The sequence below is a fragment of the Mustela putorius genome, unplaced genomic scaffold (assembly GCF_011764305.1).
Source record: "Mustela putorius furo isolate JIRA1106 unplaced genomic scaffold, ASM1176430v1.1 tig00000129_pilon_pilon_pilon, whole genome shotgun sequence".
Classification (NCBI taxonomy): domain Eukaryota; kingdom Metazoa; phylum Chordata; class Mammalia; order Carnivora; family Mustelidae; genus Mustela; species Mustela putorius.
In genome coordinates this window covers 5,921,158-5,934,688 of record NW_025421290.1, presented here as the reverse complement: position 1 = coordinate 5,934,688, position 13,531 = coordinate 5,921,158, and the positions used below count along the sequence as shown (strand labels likewise).

The 13,531-nt window shown below is 45.3% G+C and overlaps 1 protein-coding gene across 2 annotated transcripts in view; it reads right to left on the bottom strand.

Moving 5' to 3' along the window:
• ABHD12B (abhydrolase domain containing 12B) overlaps window positions 1-13,531 on the bottom strand; it is a 63,468-nt gene that overhangs the window by 21,815 nt on the left and 28,122 nt on the right. Inside the window, exons 1-3 of one of the 2 annotated variants that reach the window (XM_004738769.3) lie at window positions 7,068-7,360; window positions 2,193-2,320; window positions 1,135-1,237 (exon numbers count right to left, since the gene is read on the bottom strand). In XM_004738769.3, the coding sequence (XP_004738826.1) occupies window positions 1,135-1,237; window positions 2,193-2,320; window positions 7,068-7,129 (293 nt within the window). In that variant the 5' untranslated portion in view covers window positions 7,130-7,360. Of the gene's footprint in view, window positions 1-1,134; window positions 1,238-2,192; window positions 2,321-7,067; window positions 7,361-13,531 lie in introns of those variants that run through there. The other variant, XM_045069357.1, reaches the window with a different exon arrangement.

Genomic DNA, 13,531 nt, shown 5'->3' with positions numbered 1-13,531 from the left:
TGTTCGCTGCATTGGACTGTGCAGATTAGGAGGAAGTTATGTGAACCCATATTGGTTCCTAAACATTCTATGATGACATATTTAAAGTCAGGGAAAGGAAATATAAAACAGGACACTAAGAAACTGGCAGCCAAGAACAAGAAGTAGAACCAAACAAAAAATGTCGACAATAGAATAGCAAAAAAAAGATAATAGAATGCTCATGATTTTGACAACTGAGTGGTTTTTTTTTTTTTTTTGTATGCTGTCCCAAGCAATGAAAACCCACCAGTGAGAGAAAGAAAGAAAGAAAAAGAGAAGAAAAGAAAAGAAAAAAGAGGGGGCCTCTGGGTGGCTCAGTTGGTTAAGCAGCTACTTTTGGTTCAGGTCATGATCTCGAGGTCCTGGGATTGAGTCCTACATCGGGCTTCCTGCTGAGTGGGGAGCCTGCTTCTCCCTCTGTCCCTTCCCCTTCTCGGTTCTCTCTCTCTCACTCTCTCTCTCAAATAAATGAATAAAATATTTCTTAAACATTTAAAAAAGAAAATGCACCAACAAAGTCACCTACAAGAGCTATAGTCTTGTAAAGAAGACAAATATTAACCGAATAATCGCACAAACGTTTATTTAACTACAGTGGGGAAAAATGCCGTAAGGGACAAGCACAGGTTGCCACCTGTGCCTGAAATGGGAGACGAGGAAGGGCTTCTCTGAAAATTATCACATTACCATTTAAACTGAGACCCTGAAGATAAGGTAGGCAAACAGAGGGAGCAGAGACCTAGAAATGTGGCACACAGAGCATATTCTGCAAGAGCGTGGCTTGGGGAGCCAGGAGGCTAGCTGTTCTGGAACAGTGTGGGAAGGCCAGCATGGAACACAGCAGAAGAGTGGGACAGTGCCAGGCCCTTGAGGCCTGATGAAAAACCCAAAGCACAGGGCCCAAAAGACTTCTCAGTCCAAGCTAAAACTACTGAAAAGCAAATTCAAGCAGGTCAAATATCAATACAAAGGGAAGGTATATGGAACAGCTTCCTGGTTACTCCAAGAAACACCAACCTCTCCCCAGGCAGCTAGCCCAGCACTGCTCACCCTTGCCCTTGTAACATGAAGACCATGCCCATCAAGCAACCCAGTGTCCATTAGCGCACTCACCAGATTCCCAGAATCACCCCAGGTTCAACTCTGATATACAAGTTCACCGTGTGAGGAATCTTTAACTCCGGTTTCTTTAAATCCACAAGAAATGGTGCTTTGACTGGAAAGTAGAATTCATTATCAAAACCCAGAGCCAAATTCCATGTCTTTTAATCACACACACACACAAAATTAGTCTTATGGTTAACACTGTTTCTAGATTGTAAGCTACCATGTTAAATTCCTAGCAAAGTGTTCTATTTTATAAACGAGGAACAGCCCACAGGAAAGTTGCCAAAACAAAACAAAACAACAAAACCTCTAAAGCCAGATTTTATTTTTTTTTATTTAAATTCAATTAGCCAACATACATCATTAGTTCTCGATGTAGTGTTCAATGATTCATTAGTTGTGTATAACATCCAGCTAAAGCTAGATATTAAAAGAGCACCAGTGTGACGGGCCATGCTTATCCTCATCTCCAGCTAAAAACAAAGGAGACCATTCCCCTAAAAAGATAAGGGGGTCTAGGAGAAAGTAATGAGTATTCTGCTACCTATGTTAAACATTACGTTTTCCACTAAATTAAACCTAGTCATTAGCCACAAACCATGAAATGGCCTGAAGCAACAAACCCCTAGGGACCACCCGCTGAGAGCATTACCCGTGGGCTAGGACTGTGTTACACTAACCACACTCAGAAAAAACGTGGGAAAAGAGAGTCCTCTCAACAACCAATCCCCAGCCCCAGATCCCCATTTTCTCTTTCAAGGGATATAGGTAAAAAGAAAACATAAAAAAATAGAGAATATACCAAGCAGTAAGGCATCCCTGTTAACAGCTAATTCAAACTGAGCTTCTGAACTGAAACCAACCACAAGACCGTGTTTTTCTATCCATAAGATTCGCGCTAGACCCCAAAACCTCTGTGAAATAGGTTTCAGACTATTGGAGTCTAACCACAATTTTATAGCCAATGTGCCTTTTTCATTGTCATACGGGTAACTTTAAGTGCAGCAAGTCCTTTCTTTGGGAAAATATATATATAGGCAAACTCATGACAGATATATACTTACAAAAATTAAAAAATATTAGCATGTTCATCAGAGGAGGAAAAATGTGTTCTTTTAATGGTTTACTAGTAAAGCTGTTGTACAGAGAGGCAATTTTTCTTCCGAGTGTTGAACAGGAATGTGGAAAAGATCTGCAAGATGTAACAAAAGCAAGGCATTCAAAATCAGTCCAAGTTTTGTTGTGTTTTTTTTTTTTTTTCTCTTAGCATCCAAATAAAATTTCAGAAACTCACACTGGAATTACAAGTAATTTGGCATTTAAGCAAAATGTTTTACAGAATTGCATGCCATTAGTACAGATCAGGACTGGACCCTAAGGGAGAACAGGAGAGGAAAGCAGTAAATCCAGCGCCCAGCCAGCGGCTGAGACTAGCTTGGTAGGACAGAAGAGGAGTGGGGGAACATGAGTGCACTGGAGTCAAGCCTGTTCCTCAAATGGATCCCAATGCAAGACCAAAGCTGGATCCCCAAGGTCATCAGGAAACTGGATTCAGACTATTTAACAGTTGTCACAGTTTTTAATCACATCACAGTTTAGCTGTATGTATTAACTATTATTAGTCTAAAGCAGTGAATGAAAAACCATCAGATCCCTACTCTTGCAGCTGGGTCTTAGGAAAAAATGAGCCGATGAAAAAAAATCCCCACTTGTGATGTGACGTCTCTGGTAAGAGGGACTGTGAGGAGCAAGATGGGGAGCGAGGGGAGTGCCTGGAGGGTGCTGCGACATCAGGGCTGGGGCCTGGTCAGGGAACAGGACACGCCAGGCCAGGCACGCCAACCACCCAAACCAGGAGCCATCAGCAGACAAGTTACACTTGTCTATGAGGGGTCACTAATGCCATGTCTGTCCCTAGGCACATCTCTTATCAGAGCTGAAGGTCTCCTACCTTGGAGAAAGGACAGACACGGGAAGTCAGGGTCACCACTTCCTGCTTCCGGTTTTTGTCCACCTCATCCACTGAATAAATCCCTCCCTCTGATTTGAGCTGTCAATGTAAAGACTGCTCAGTAAATCAGATGAGTCTGTGGGACTGGAAAGCATGCTGGACGAATGGTTTCCTTGTCCTGGTTTCTCTGCTAGACCAGAGCATTTTGAAGAAGATAGCTGTTATCACCTGTACTTTGCAAATGAGGAGACTGAAAAGTTAAGGTAACCTTCCCCATGCCACAGAGCCAATGAGTGGCTGAGTCATGCGTGCCCAGGTCTGTCCAACCCCAGTGACCCCAATGAGCTGTCACCACCCTGGTGAGGGCAACTTGCCATTCATGCAGGCAAAAGGGAACCCCAGGAACTGGCTTCTGGCAAGATTCAGCTCTTCAAGAAAGTTGTTTCAGGATTCCGCTTCTCCCCTTCTGCAACCTTGGCCCTTAGGGTCCCTCCTCTTCTTCCTTCCTGTTCCTGTATTCTCGGGAACCTTCTGACTCTAAAGTCATCAAAGAGAGACCTCTAAGAAAAATTCTCCCTCAAGTGTTAATAACTAAAAAATCAGAGTGCTTATATGTTTGGAAGAGGCATGAAGGGAGAAGATAATGAATCTCTGATGAATTTCCAGCAATTCTGCAGGGAACAGAAAAGAGACGTGGGCTAAGGGTAGTGGGTAGCTCTCCAAGTACATCAGACATAGGCAACTGCCTACACACAAAATTAGCAAGGAAAAAATGAAAATTATCTTCTCATAATAGTTTAAAATAGCCTCCATGAAGGCGGGAGGAAGGAGAGGACATCGTTGCTCTGATTTTAGAGAGAAGAAATAAAAACCCAGAGAAGCCACTTTGAGTCCCAGATCAAGCCCAAATGGGCAAAACTGAACACAATCTGAGTTCTTCCTTCCCATTGGCTGGCTCAGGCTTTCTTTCTCCTGACTTGAACTCATGCTACCCCTCCTGTTAGTCTCCTACTAAGTCATCTTTTGAAGGCAGCAGGGTGCTTGGGAAGCAGAGACGGTGGAGGGAAATATGTTTCTGTTTTTAAAGAATAATTCATGTAGGACCCTTCTCTCAAATAGCTCCAGGCACTTCTGTGAGAAGCACTGCAGGAAGAGAACAGAGTGACCAGATTCCTGGGAGCATCAATAATGCACAACAGCTTCTTTTAACTAGGGGTTGTCAATTTGACTTCCCCTAGATCAGTAGGGGATCAAAAGTCACCAGTGGCTAATAGACCTTATTTGAGTAGAGGATGCAATTTCAGCCCAATCCCTGCCAACGGCCAGGCACATCAAACAGCCACCTTGATGCCTTGGTGTTCTTTCCCCTGCCCTTTGATCCGCTGTGGCTCCAACAGCACAGCACCCCACAGGGGCCACAGAACTAACTGGATCATTCCTACCTTGGAAGCCGAGTGGCTATGGGGCAAATCATTCAAGATCATGCTCAGAGGCACCAGCTTTCGGAAGCCCAACTCTAACCCCATTTGGCAAGACAGCTATCCCAAACAGTAAGACTCACCACACATCCATCCCAGGTGCCCATTCATTTGGCCAACATGTACTGACCCCCGAGCGCTTAGGTTACATCTATGGTCTCCTCCCTTCTTTCCATCCCACCAAATCCTCCCCCTTCCTTCCCATCCATTCAAGTGTCCCGTCTCGCATAAAGCCTCTCTGCACAGATCTTCCCGAGGTGACCTTTCCTCTCTTTTCGCCCCTCCCACTCATTATAATCGGGCCTTGGTCTGACCCTTAACTCTTCTCTGGGGGCTCTCCCGCTATTAGTCGTGGCTTCCCACTGAAAAGAATCACCCGGGCTCTAGCGCACCATGTCTAGCACAGGACTGAGCCCTGAAAGAAAAGTGTATTTCTTTCATGAGGGAGAAGGAAGCGATGCTTATTGGTAGCTTTGAGAAGGGAAAGGCTTCATATTCTTTTTTGAATTATAATAGAAAATTAATTGTGAGCTCCACAAGAGCAGGGCTTTGTGCCCTGGCCTAAACTTGTGCCCAAAAGGTAAGCGATGACCAGGACTATGGAAAGAATGAATTAGATTATCAGCCTGTGCGTGGGGGTTTCCTTAACGCTATCCAGAAATGTAAAGACTTGGGGGTGAATGGGGAGCAATGAAGAAGGAACTAGCCCACTGGCTTCCTTCCCCCAGCTTCTTTCCTGAGCACATTTTCAATGTTTCTTGTTTGAAGAAAACCAGTGGTGAATGAAGACTGACTTCCCCCGGGCCCATCTATCTTAAGGAGCAATGACAGCTGATGAAATTTTTGCAAACTAAATAAATAGATCCCCAAGGCATTAAAAAATAATCACTGAAAATATGTTTTGATGAATTCTTCTCCTGAGTCACACAATACAGCACCATAGATCCTGGGCTTCTAGCAGCCCCAGAACCGGCAGCTGTGAATGTTTGCAGATCTAAGCAAACTTGGTTCCAAGAACCAAAAGGATTCAGGATCCTGGATCTCCGTCTGTGCTTCTGCCTCAGTGTATCTTAAATTAGAGCAGTAATTCTCTGTTCAGATGAAGAAATGTGCTTGTATTTTATTCTTTTGGGAAACATCTCTTGAGACCTGTTTTTTAGTCATTTAGTATTTTTTGCCTACTTTAGTAAGGCAAGTAAGCAAGGGTCCCCAACCCCCCATGTTCCACTCCATTATCAACAAAGCAGGTTGTTCTCTAAGAGCATGAACTGCAGGTTTGATTCTCCACCAAATAAATGTTAAGTATCAGCCATCAACTCTGGAGGGAGCACAGAAGACAAAGGCAGAACATGCCAGCTTTCCCAGAACAGCCATATCAAGGAGGTAAGGCCTAAGAATGTGTCAGTCAGGATGTTCTGACGCATGTTGAGATCCAACACAGAAGAGAGGTATGGGTCTACACTGCTGGGCCAGGCGAAAGCTGCTCTCTGCTCTCTGCCCCGAGCTACAGAAGGAATAGAAGAGAGAATATGAGTTTTTGTCTTCATCACTCAGACATTCCAATGTGAAGTCTCCTGGTCTGGACGGGACTCTTGAATATTTTGTAATCAGCAAGAAACAAAACTAAGGAATATAAAGAAGAAAGGTGAACAAAAGGCCAACTCCTTCCTGCTCCAACAAAACAAGATACCTGAGTCTTCTGAGTCCAGGGTTTCTAACCAATACCAGGCTTAAACACAAATGAGACCAGCAATATATTGCGGGTCAACTCAGGTAGTTTAACATTACCCTTTAAGCCAAGGATTTAGAATGGGAGCGAGAGGGGCACCTGGGTGATTCAGTTAAGTGTCTGACTCTAGATTTTGGTTCAGGTCTTGATCTCAGGGTCATGAGTTCAAGGCCAGTGTTGGGTGTAGAGTCTAATTTAAAAAAAAAAAAAAAAGTAGGAAGAAAATTTATAGATATAGACATTTCAGAGTTAAAGGATGTAAGAACTTGGCACAGGTATGGGTTCAATGCACCATCCACTTTTAGCATTATGGAGGGATGTTCTTTAAATACATCCAAGGGACTTTACCCTGGGGGACCTGCCCTTGGGATCCTTTTCCACCTACACAGAGACACATTTGACCTAAGAGGATGCCATCTAAGAAAGAGTACAAGATAGATTACTATTTTGGGTCTTTAAAATCCCTCCTGAATTTCAGTAAAATGGTCAAGGCAGAAAAGGTCAAGGCTTGGGGTAGGAACTTGAGCCATCTTTCTGGAAATCTCTATTTCAGAAGCCCCCAAAGGATGCCAAGCTCCTGAAAGCTCAGACTCCAGAGGCAGAGGCTTGCTAGATAAGGCAGCCCAAAGGGCTCCCAGAGCTTTGGGGGTCTTCGAAGCCCCAGCCCCTGGACCACCGCGGGGCGCCTGATGCACCCTGCCCATCCCTGTCCCGGGTTCGGGGCGCGTGGATGGGGTTGGGGGACGGACCGGGCGCCAGGCGGCGGGCCAGGAGCACTCACCGCAGGTTCCGCACCACCATGTCCCACCAGGAGGCCACACAGTCCTGCCTGTCCGTCTCCATCCCGCGCCGTGTGTCGAGCCGCCGCCGGGGAGTCGCGGCCTGGACTCCGAGCCGCCCCCGCGGACGCCCGGCCCGCCCTCCTCCTCCGCGCGGGGCGCTGCTGCCGGGCTGCGGGCGGGCTGCCGCCGGGGTTCGGTGGCTCGCGGCGCCCCCCACCCCCGCGCCCCCATCTGTGCCGGAGACGCCAGTGTGCCAGGCTTGTGGCTAGCTGCACACGATTTCCTTTCTACTTTATTTTATACATGTGTGTGCGTGTGCGCGCGCGCCCCGCGTGCTGAACTGAAATAGATTTCTTACTGTGCTAGTCATAGAACAGAAGCCAGCTATCACAGTCGCCTAAGATCTGCATGAGGAAAATAAGGTTTCCTCTACTTTGACCCGTCTTCTTTTTTTTTGTTTTACGTTGTCCTTTTTATTTTTCCCTTTTTCTGAAGCTTACCCATCTCCAGCACCCTCTCTCTCTCTCTCTTTCTCTCTCTCTTTGCCCCCCTCATCCCCACCACTGAGTAATGGTTTATCTGTCCACAGGGTTATGAGCTACACAATTAACACCAAAACTGACACGTTTTTGGCACTGGTTTATTTACTAACATTGAACAGGACCCCACCCTGTATCAAGGAGTTCACACCTTGAAACGTTTCGCCCGGATACATGCTTACATGTCACCCAGGGACGTCACACAGCCAAGTAGGAGAGCGAAAGAGTTCAGAAGGGAATGAGGTCTCCATCAGCTAAAATTTGATACGAGCATCAAGACTTCATCTTGGAAGCAAGGTGCAATCTCCCTCAGAGGGAAAATGTTTTTTGTGGTGCCCATGCCATGGGGCAGCGGGCTGAGGGAGGACAGCCACGCCATGGAAAGTGCCCAGGGAGCCACCTGCTTGGGGCTGGTAGGCCAGTCTGGAGAAAAGCGCCCAGGCCTTTCAAGAAAGGGCAGTTCTCTGCAAGGACTAGGCCATTTCCTATAACTAGTCAGACAAGGCTGAATCTTGTTCACCACCTCTTGTAATCGCTCTGGGGATGTTAATTGTCTGATTCAGATCAAGATAGAAGAGGAATCGCATCTGGAAGGACGGAAGGGACCTAAGCCTGACTGATGAGCCCGCAGCAGGTAGATTTTCTGAGGGCCACACCCTGCATGATGAGGAAGGTTAAAGGCCCCACTCAAGCAGGTGCAAGATTCCTCCCCTGGAGTTGTTCACGGAATTGGGTCTGGAATCCCACAGAACTTGTTTAGGGAAGCTCCAGAGAAGACCCTGGGCCATGCCATGTGGAGACAGAGTGATCAGAGCTGGGGAACGGTGGGCAGGACTAAGCAGCAGCAGCACCTGGCCCCAGATTCTATCTCCACCTGTTTATTCAGGTTGAAAGGGTGGGGGTCCACATGCTGGTTAAGCCAGAATGTTGTGAGCCCCAAGTCTAATGAAATGTTTGAAATGCTCAGCAAATTCTCTGAAGTTGGAAATCATGACCCCCCCCCCTTTTTTAAAGACTCTTTGGGGAGCCTGGGTTGCTCAGGTGGTTAACCCTCTGCCTTTAGACCAGGTCATGATCTCCAGGGCCTGGGATCAAACTCCACATAGAGCCCCATGTGGGGTTCCCTGCTCAGTGGAGCATCTGCTTCTCTCTCTCCTTCTGCTTCTCCCCCTGTTTATGCTCTCTCTGTCTGTCTCTCTCTCAAATGCATAAGTAAAATCTTTTTTAAAAATAATGAAAACGTAAAAGACTATAAATTAGGAACTCTAGGAGAAAGCTTCCCCCAACATTAATAATCCTTTTTCAAATGGCACATCCTGAAAATGAGAAAACAGAGTCTCTGATTTGACTTGGCAGAATCTAAAACACAAATGATTCATTCATTTACTCAGCATCTATTTACTGACCAACTTTTAAGTGCCAACTACCAGGTTGGGTACAAAGCAGCATCCTGCCTGGTAGAGAGATTTATCTCATGAGAAATCATGAGAACACAGACTAGGAACTGAAGCATACCCTAAGGGCAGAAATCAGGTCAGGGGGTTACAGGGCCTGGATGTGGGGACAGTAGGGAACATTTTAGGGTGATGGAAATGGTCTGTATCTCATGTGGTGGTGGTTACAGGACTATAATCTTTCACCAAAATTCATAGAATTGGTAATCTTCCAAGGGTGAGTTTGAACATAAATTATACCTCAACATACCTGACTTTTGGAAAAGTGACCTAAGAAATGTACAAATAAATTATATAAACAAACATGTCTCACATGATTTGGTAGAAATGTCAAGACAAAGCTGTGGGGAGAAATACTCCAGAAACCAGTAGTTGGGTGTTATTTGTATTTACAGTAGAAAAAGAAATCTCAGAGATAGATTAGTTCTACCACCCAGAAATTATTCTGAAGGGGCACTTGGCTGCCTCAGTCAGAAGAGCATACAACTCTTGATCTCAGGGCCATGAGTTCAAGCCCCATGTGGGGAGTAGAGATTACTTAAATAAAAACTTAAGAAAAAATAATTATTCTGGAAAAAAGGAAAGGGAGGTAACACTGCCTGTCTCTCAGCTACCACACAGTCAGGAAAGGGAACTACTGTTAGTAGAGCATTTGAGGAGCAAAACAGTAGCAAACCACAAATCACCAATTTTATATGATTTAGAGAAAATTTTATCTTGAAAGCAAAGATTTCATCCCCCTTGCATTCTCTTCTTTTTTAGAATCACAGCTTTATTGAGACATAATTGATGATGCTGTGGTTTTAGGATATTCATGGAGTTGCGTATCTATCCTCCGGATTTAATTCTAGAATGTTTTCCTCACTCCAAAAGGAAGCCCCCTACTCTTTGCTGGGTCATATGTAATTTTGGGTTTAACTTTTTGAGGAACCTCTAAATTCTTTTCCAAACTGGCTATCCTGTGGTTCAAGCCCACCATCATGAGCACCTCACATACCCCCTTGCTCGTCTTCACCCCTCCTCAGCTCTCCATATGCAAATAGGGAGTTTCAAAAAAAAGTGATGCTTAGGAGGTTGAAATATAACATTCAAGGGAAGTTTGGGGACACTCCCAGATGACAGACAGTGAATGAGGTGACTCACTCAGAACATTTATTCTTTTTTATGCTGTTGAAGCTTTGTATTGTCTTTGCCTATATCAGATCTAATTTAAGGACTGATTTATTTTAGTTACAAGAGTGGGTGGTTGTTCTCGAGTTGAACTTGAGGGTGTTAATATGAGCTTCCTTTTAGCCAAAGGGTTGATTTCTTTGAGAAGAGAGAGCAATGGGAAAGCTGAAACAGGAAGTGAAGGGCTTGAGTGCCTTCTGTCTTCCCAAGAACCCCCTGCACATTCCCAGACGTGGTCTATGGGCTCCCGTGTTCGTAGCATGAGATGGGACTCTGGTTTTCCCTGTGTCTGTGGAATCCCTGAGTCAGGAAGGAGTAAAGCCCCACGGTTAAAACTCCTCCCTCTCTAGATACTCTACTCCAAATTCTTCCCGCCATTCCTTACAAGTGACTTGTTCTGTAGACTTCCTTCCTGGCCCTGCTTCTCTTCTTGTGTTATACCAGTGTTTCCAAAACCACATGCAACTATTTGGAAAGCTTTGGGCTCAACACAATAAAATATATTCCTTTGGCCAGAATCTCATGTCTCATAATCGTTTCTTGGCCAACGTTCCATGAGAATCTCAAGAAGGAGGTATAGAATGTTGCTTCTCTCTAACTTCATCTCTGCTCCTCCTTCCCCCAAACCTGTCCTATCTTGAAGAACAGCTCATCACACACCAGCCCTCCCAAGCCACAAATCTGGAATTCACCCTGGATTCTTCTGCTTCCCTTAAGCCTAGAATTCCCTCTAGATAGAAAGATTATTCTTTATTGTAATATTCATTCACTTAACAAACATTTACTGAGCTCATTTTAGATATTATCTGGGTTAGGAGGCTTACACTTTAATCGCAGGGACAGGACCCACACCAAGGTAAAGCTGAATAACAACCTGGAGCTCTATCACTAGGTAAATAAATAAATATGCATTACAGATAATATTGTGGGGCAGTCTCAGGGAACAACAGCTTTGTGGGCTGAAGAGGTCAGGCAAGGAGTTGGGGAAGTACTGTTCTGTTGCTTGGAAACCGCTTTCGTAATGGGCGGTAATTTAAAATGGCCATCCAAAAGGCCTCGGAAGATGTTAAAACTGGAAAAAATATAAGCAATCATTTGCCAATACTCTCATTTTACATAGAGGAAACAGAGACACCCACGCTCCCCACAGAGACCAAATGATAGATGTTCAGCAGCATTCATTCAGTAGTTATTGAGTTCCTACTGCATGCAGAGGCCACATTCATTCAGAAGAGCTGACAAAGTGAGAGTAATTCTCAAAGGACACATGCTATCAGCAGCCCGATACCCTGTATCAAAGTGGCCCCAGGGAGCAGGGCTGTGTTGGCAACATGGTGGGACCCACTGGTGGTTAGAAACTGGGTGACGAGTCCTTCCTTCCACTTGCCCTTGAAAATACAGGAATTCAAATAGTTAATCACAGGTTAGTTATTTCTCCTTGGTGAGTCATGGGGGCGGAAGAATCCACTGCCACCCACAGTGCCAGTCATCCCATCAGATAGCCAGGTGGGAGATTCTGAAGCAATCTTTACAGTGTCCACTCCACGGAAGCTGACATGGCCAGAATTTTTGTGAAATGGAAACACCATGTGTTGGTATTAGGACAAACAAACAGCACTGGGGGAGATTCTCACTGACGGGGATTTTTTTTTTTTTTCAACTTCTACTTGAGTTATTTTTTAAATGTGCCTCTAACAGATTCAGAGAAGGGCACTTCCATAACCACCGCCCAGCCTGAGGAAAACAATGACATGGGGTTTTCATTCCCAAGGAAGCCTAACAGGAAAAGCTGAACGATTAGGTGAAAATACATTCATCTTCCTGAAAATGAAGGCACACTCCTGGAGAAGAGGAAGACGGGAAAAAAGTCCCAGCTGTAGATAGAGTAAACAGGAACTGGCTTTGCAATCCCAGGAGAGCGGAGATTTCCAACTCGGGGCTTTCTGGATGCATGACAGGAGTTTGAAGTCATCTATTTCTCATTGTTTGTACAGTCTCCAAAGTCGGTCCTCAAAGTAGCCTCATTTCCTTAGTTCCCCCGTTCATGCCCCGAGCGTCTGTGCGCTCGGAGCGCAGCTTGAAATTAGTGTACTTTTTCATCTTTGCCTTTAGTTTTTAAACCAGCCAGCAGAGACCCCACGGGACCAGAGGCGCCTGCAAAGTTCGAGACTGCCCTGCGGAGGGATGTCGGGTAGCCCGAGGCAGGGCTTCATTATCCTCAGCCGGCCTGGTTTTGCAAGCACGGAACAACCTGTCCCTAGAGAGGACTTTTAAGATAATCATATGTAGAGTGAAATGAGATCATAGATATGAAAGCTCTCCTTTGAAGTTAAAAGAATTTTCAGCTGGCAAATGCACGGCATTAATATTATTTATTAACGAATGTATTTGATACGGTCTTTGTCCGGCTCCTAGTCCGATTTGCATGTATTCATTTAAAAATGCAATCATCAGCAATATGGCTTATAGACCGGAACGTAGAAGTTTAGTGATTAATGCATACGAACACACACATAGATGTACAGAGGAGGCCATGGGGCCAATCTCTTCTATTTCATCACCAACCAAAAGGAATGAAAAATTGATATCACAGGAGACTCTCTTCCTTCCCTGCAGCGTGAGAGACAAAGGAATGCCTGGGGGTGGGGGCAGGGGATGCTCTTCCCTCTCCTGCCTACTAAGTGTCAAAAAGGGTAGCAGCTCCCAAAGGAGCCCTCCCAATGCAGCAATCACTAATTACTTAGCAAACACCAGCTCTGGGAGAGGAGAGCATTGAATAGCATTGTGAGGTGACCAGAGGGGCTATAGAGTTTAGCATATAATCTTATAGTCTTGCAATGTATGAATCAGGAATCCTTGGCATGTTTAACATTCCCTATCAAGTTGGAAACAGCTTGGGTATCCCCAGGTTTGAGCATAATGCCTAGCACAAAGCAGGTGTTCCATAAGTCTTTTGCAAGATGAATGAGTGACTGGAAAACTTGAATCTGTTCGGCAGTCAGTCCAGCGCCATAAAATCCCAACGTCCCCATCACCGTACATTCTCTAGAGGCCTCTCCAGCATCCTCTGATTCACACCTGTAAAATTCTGAACTGCATGATGATAGAGAAATAGAACCCAAGACAGGCAAAAGTGCTGGAAGGTCTAGATGCCTATTGCCGGTCCACTGCCTTATTTTCACCTTCCCCACCCAGCGCCATGCTGCAAGCTTGGTATGGCCCCTGTGCTTTCTGTAAGGGTGAGGTCCCTCCCCTCTCTGCCTTGGACCCATCTGAGGATTTGCTTCCCTCATGCAACTC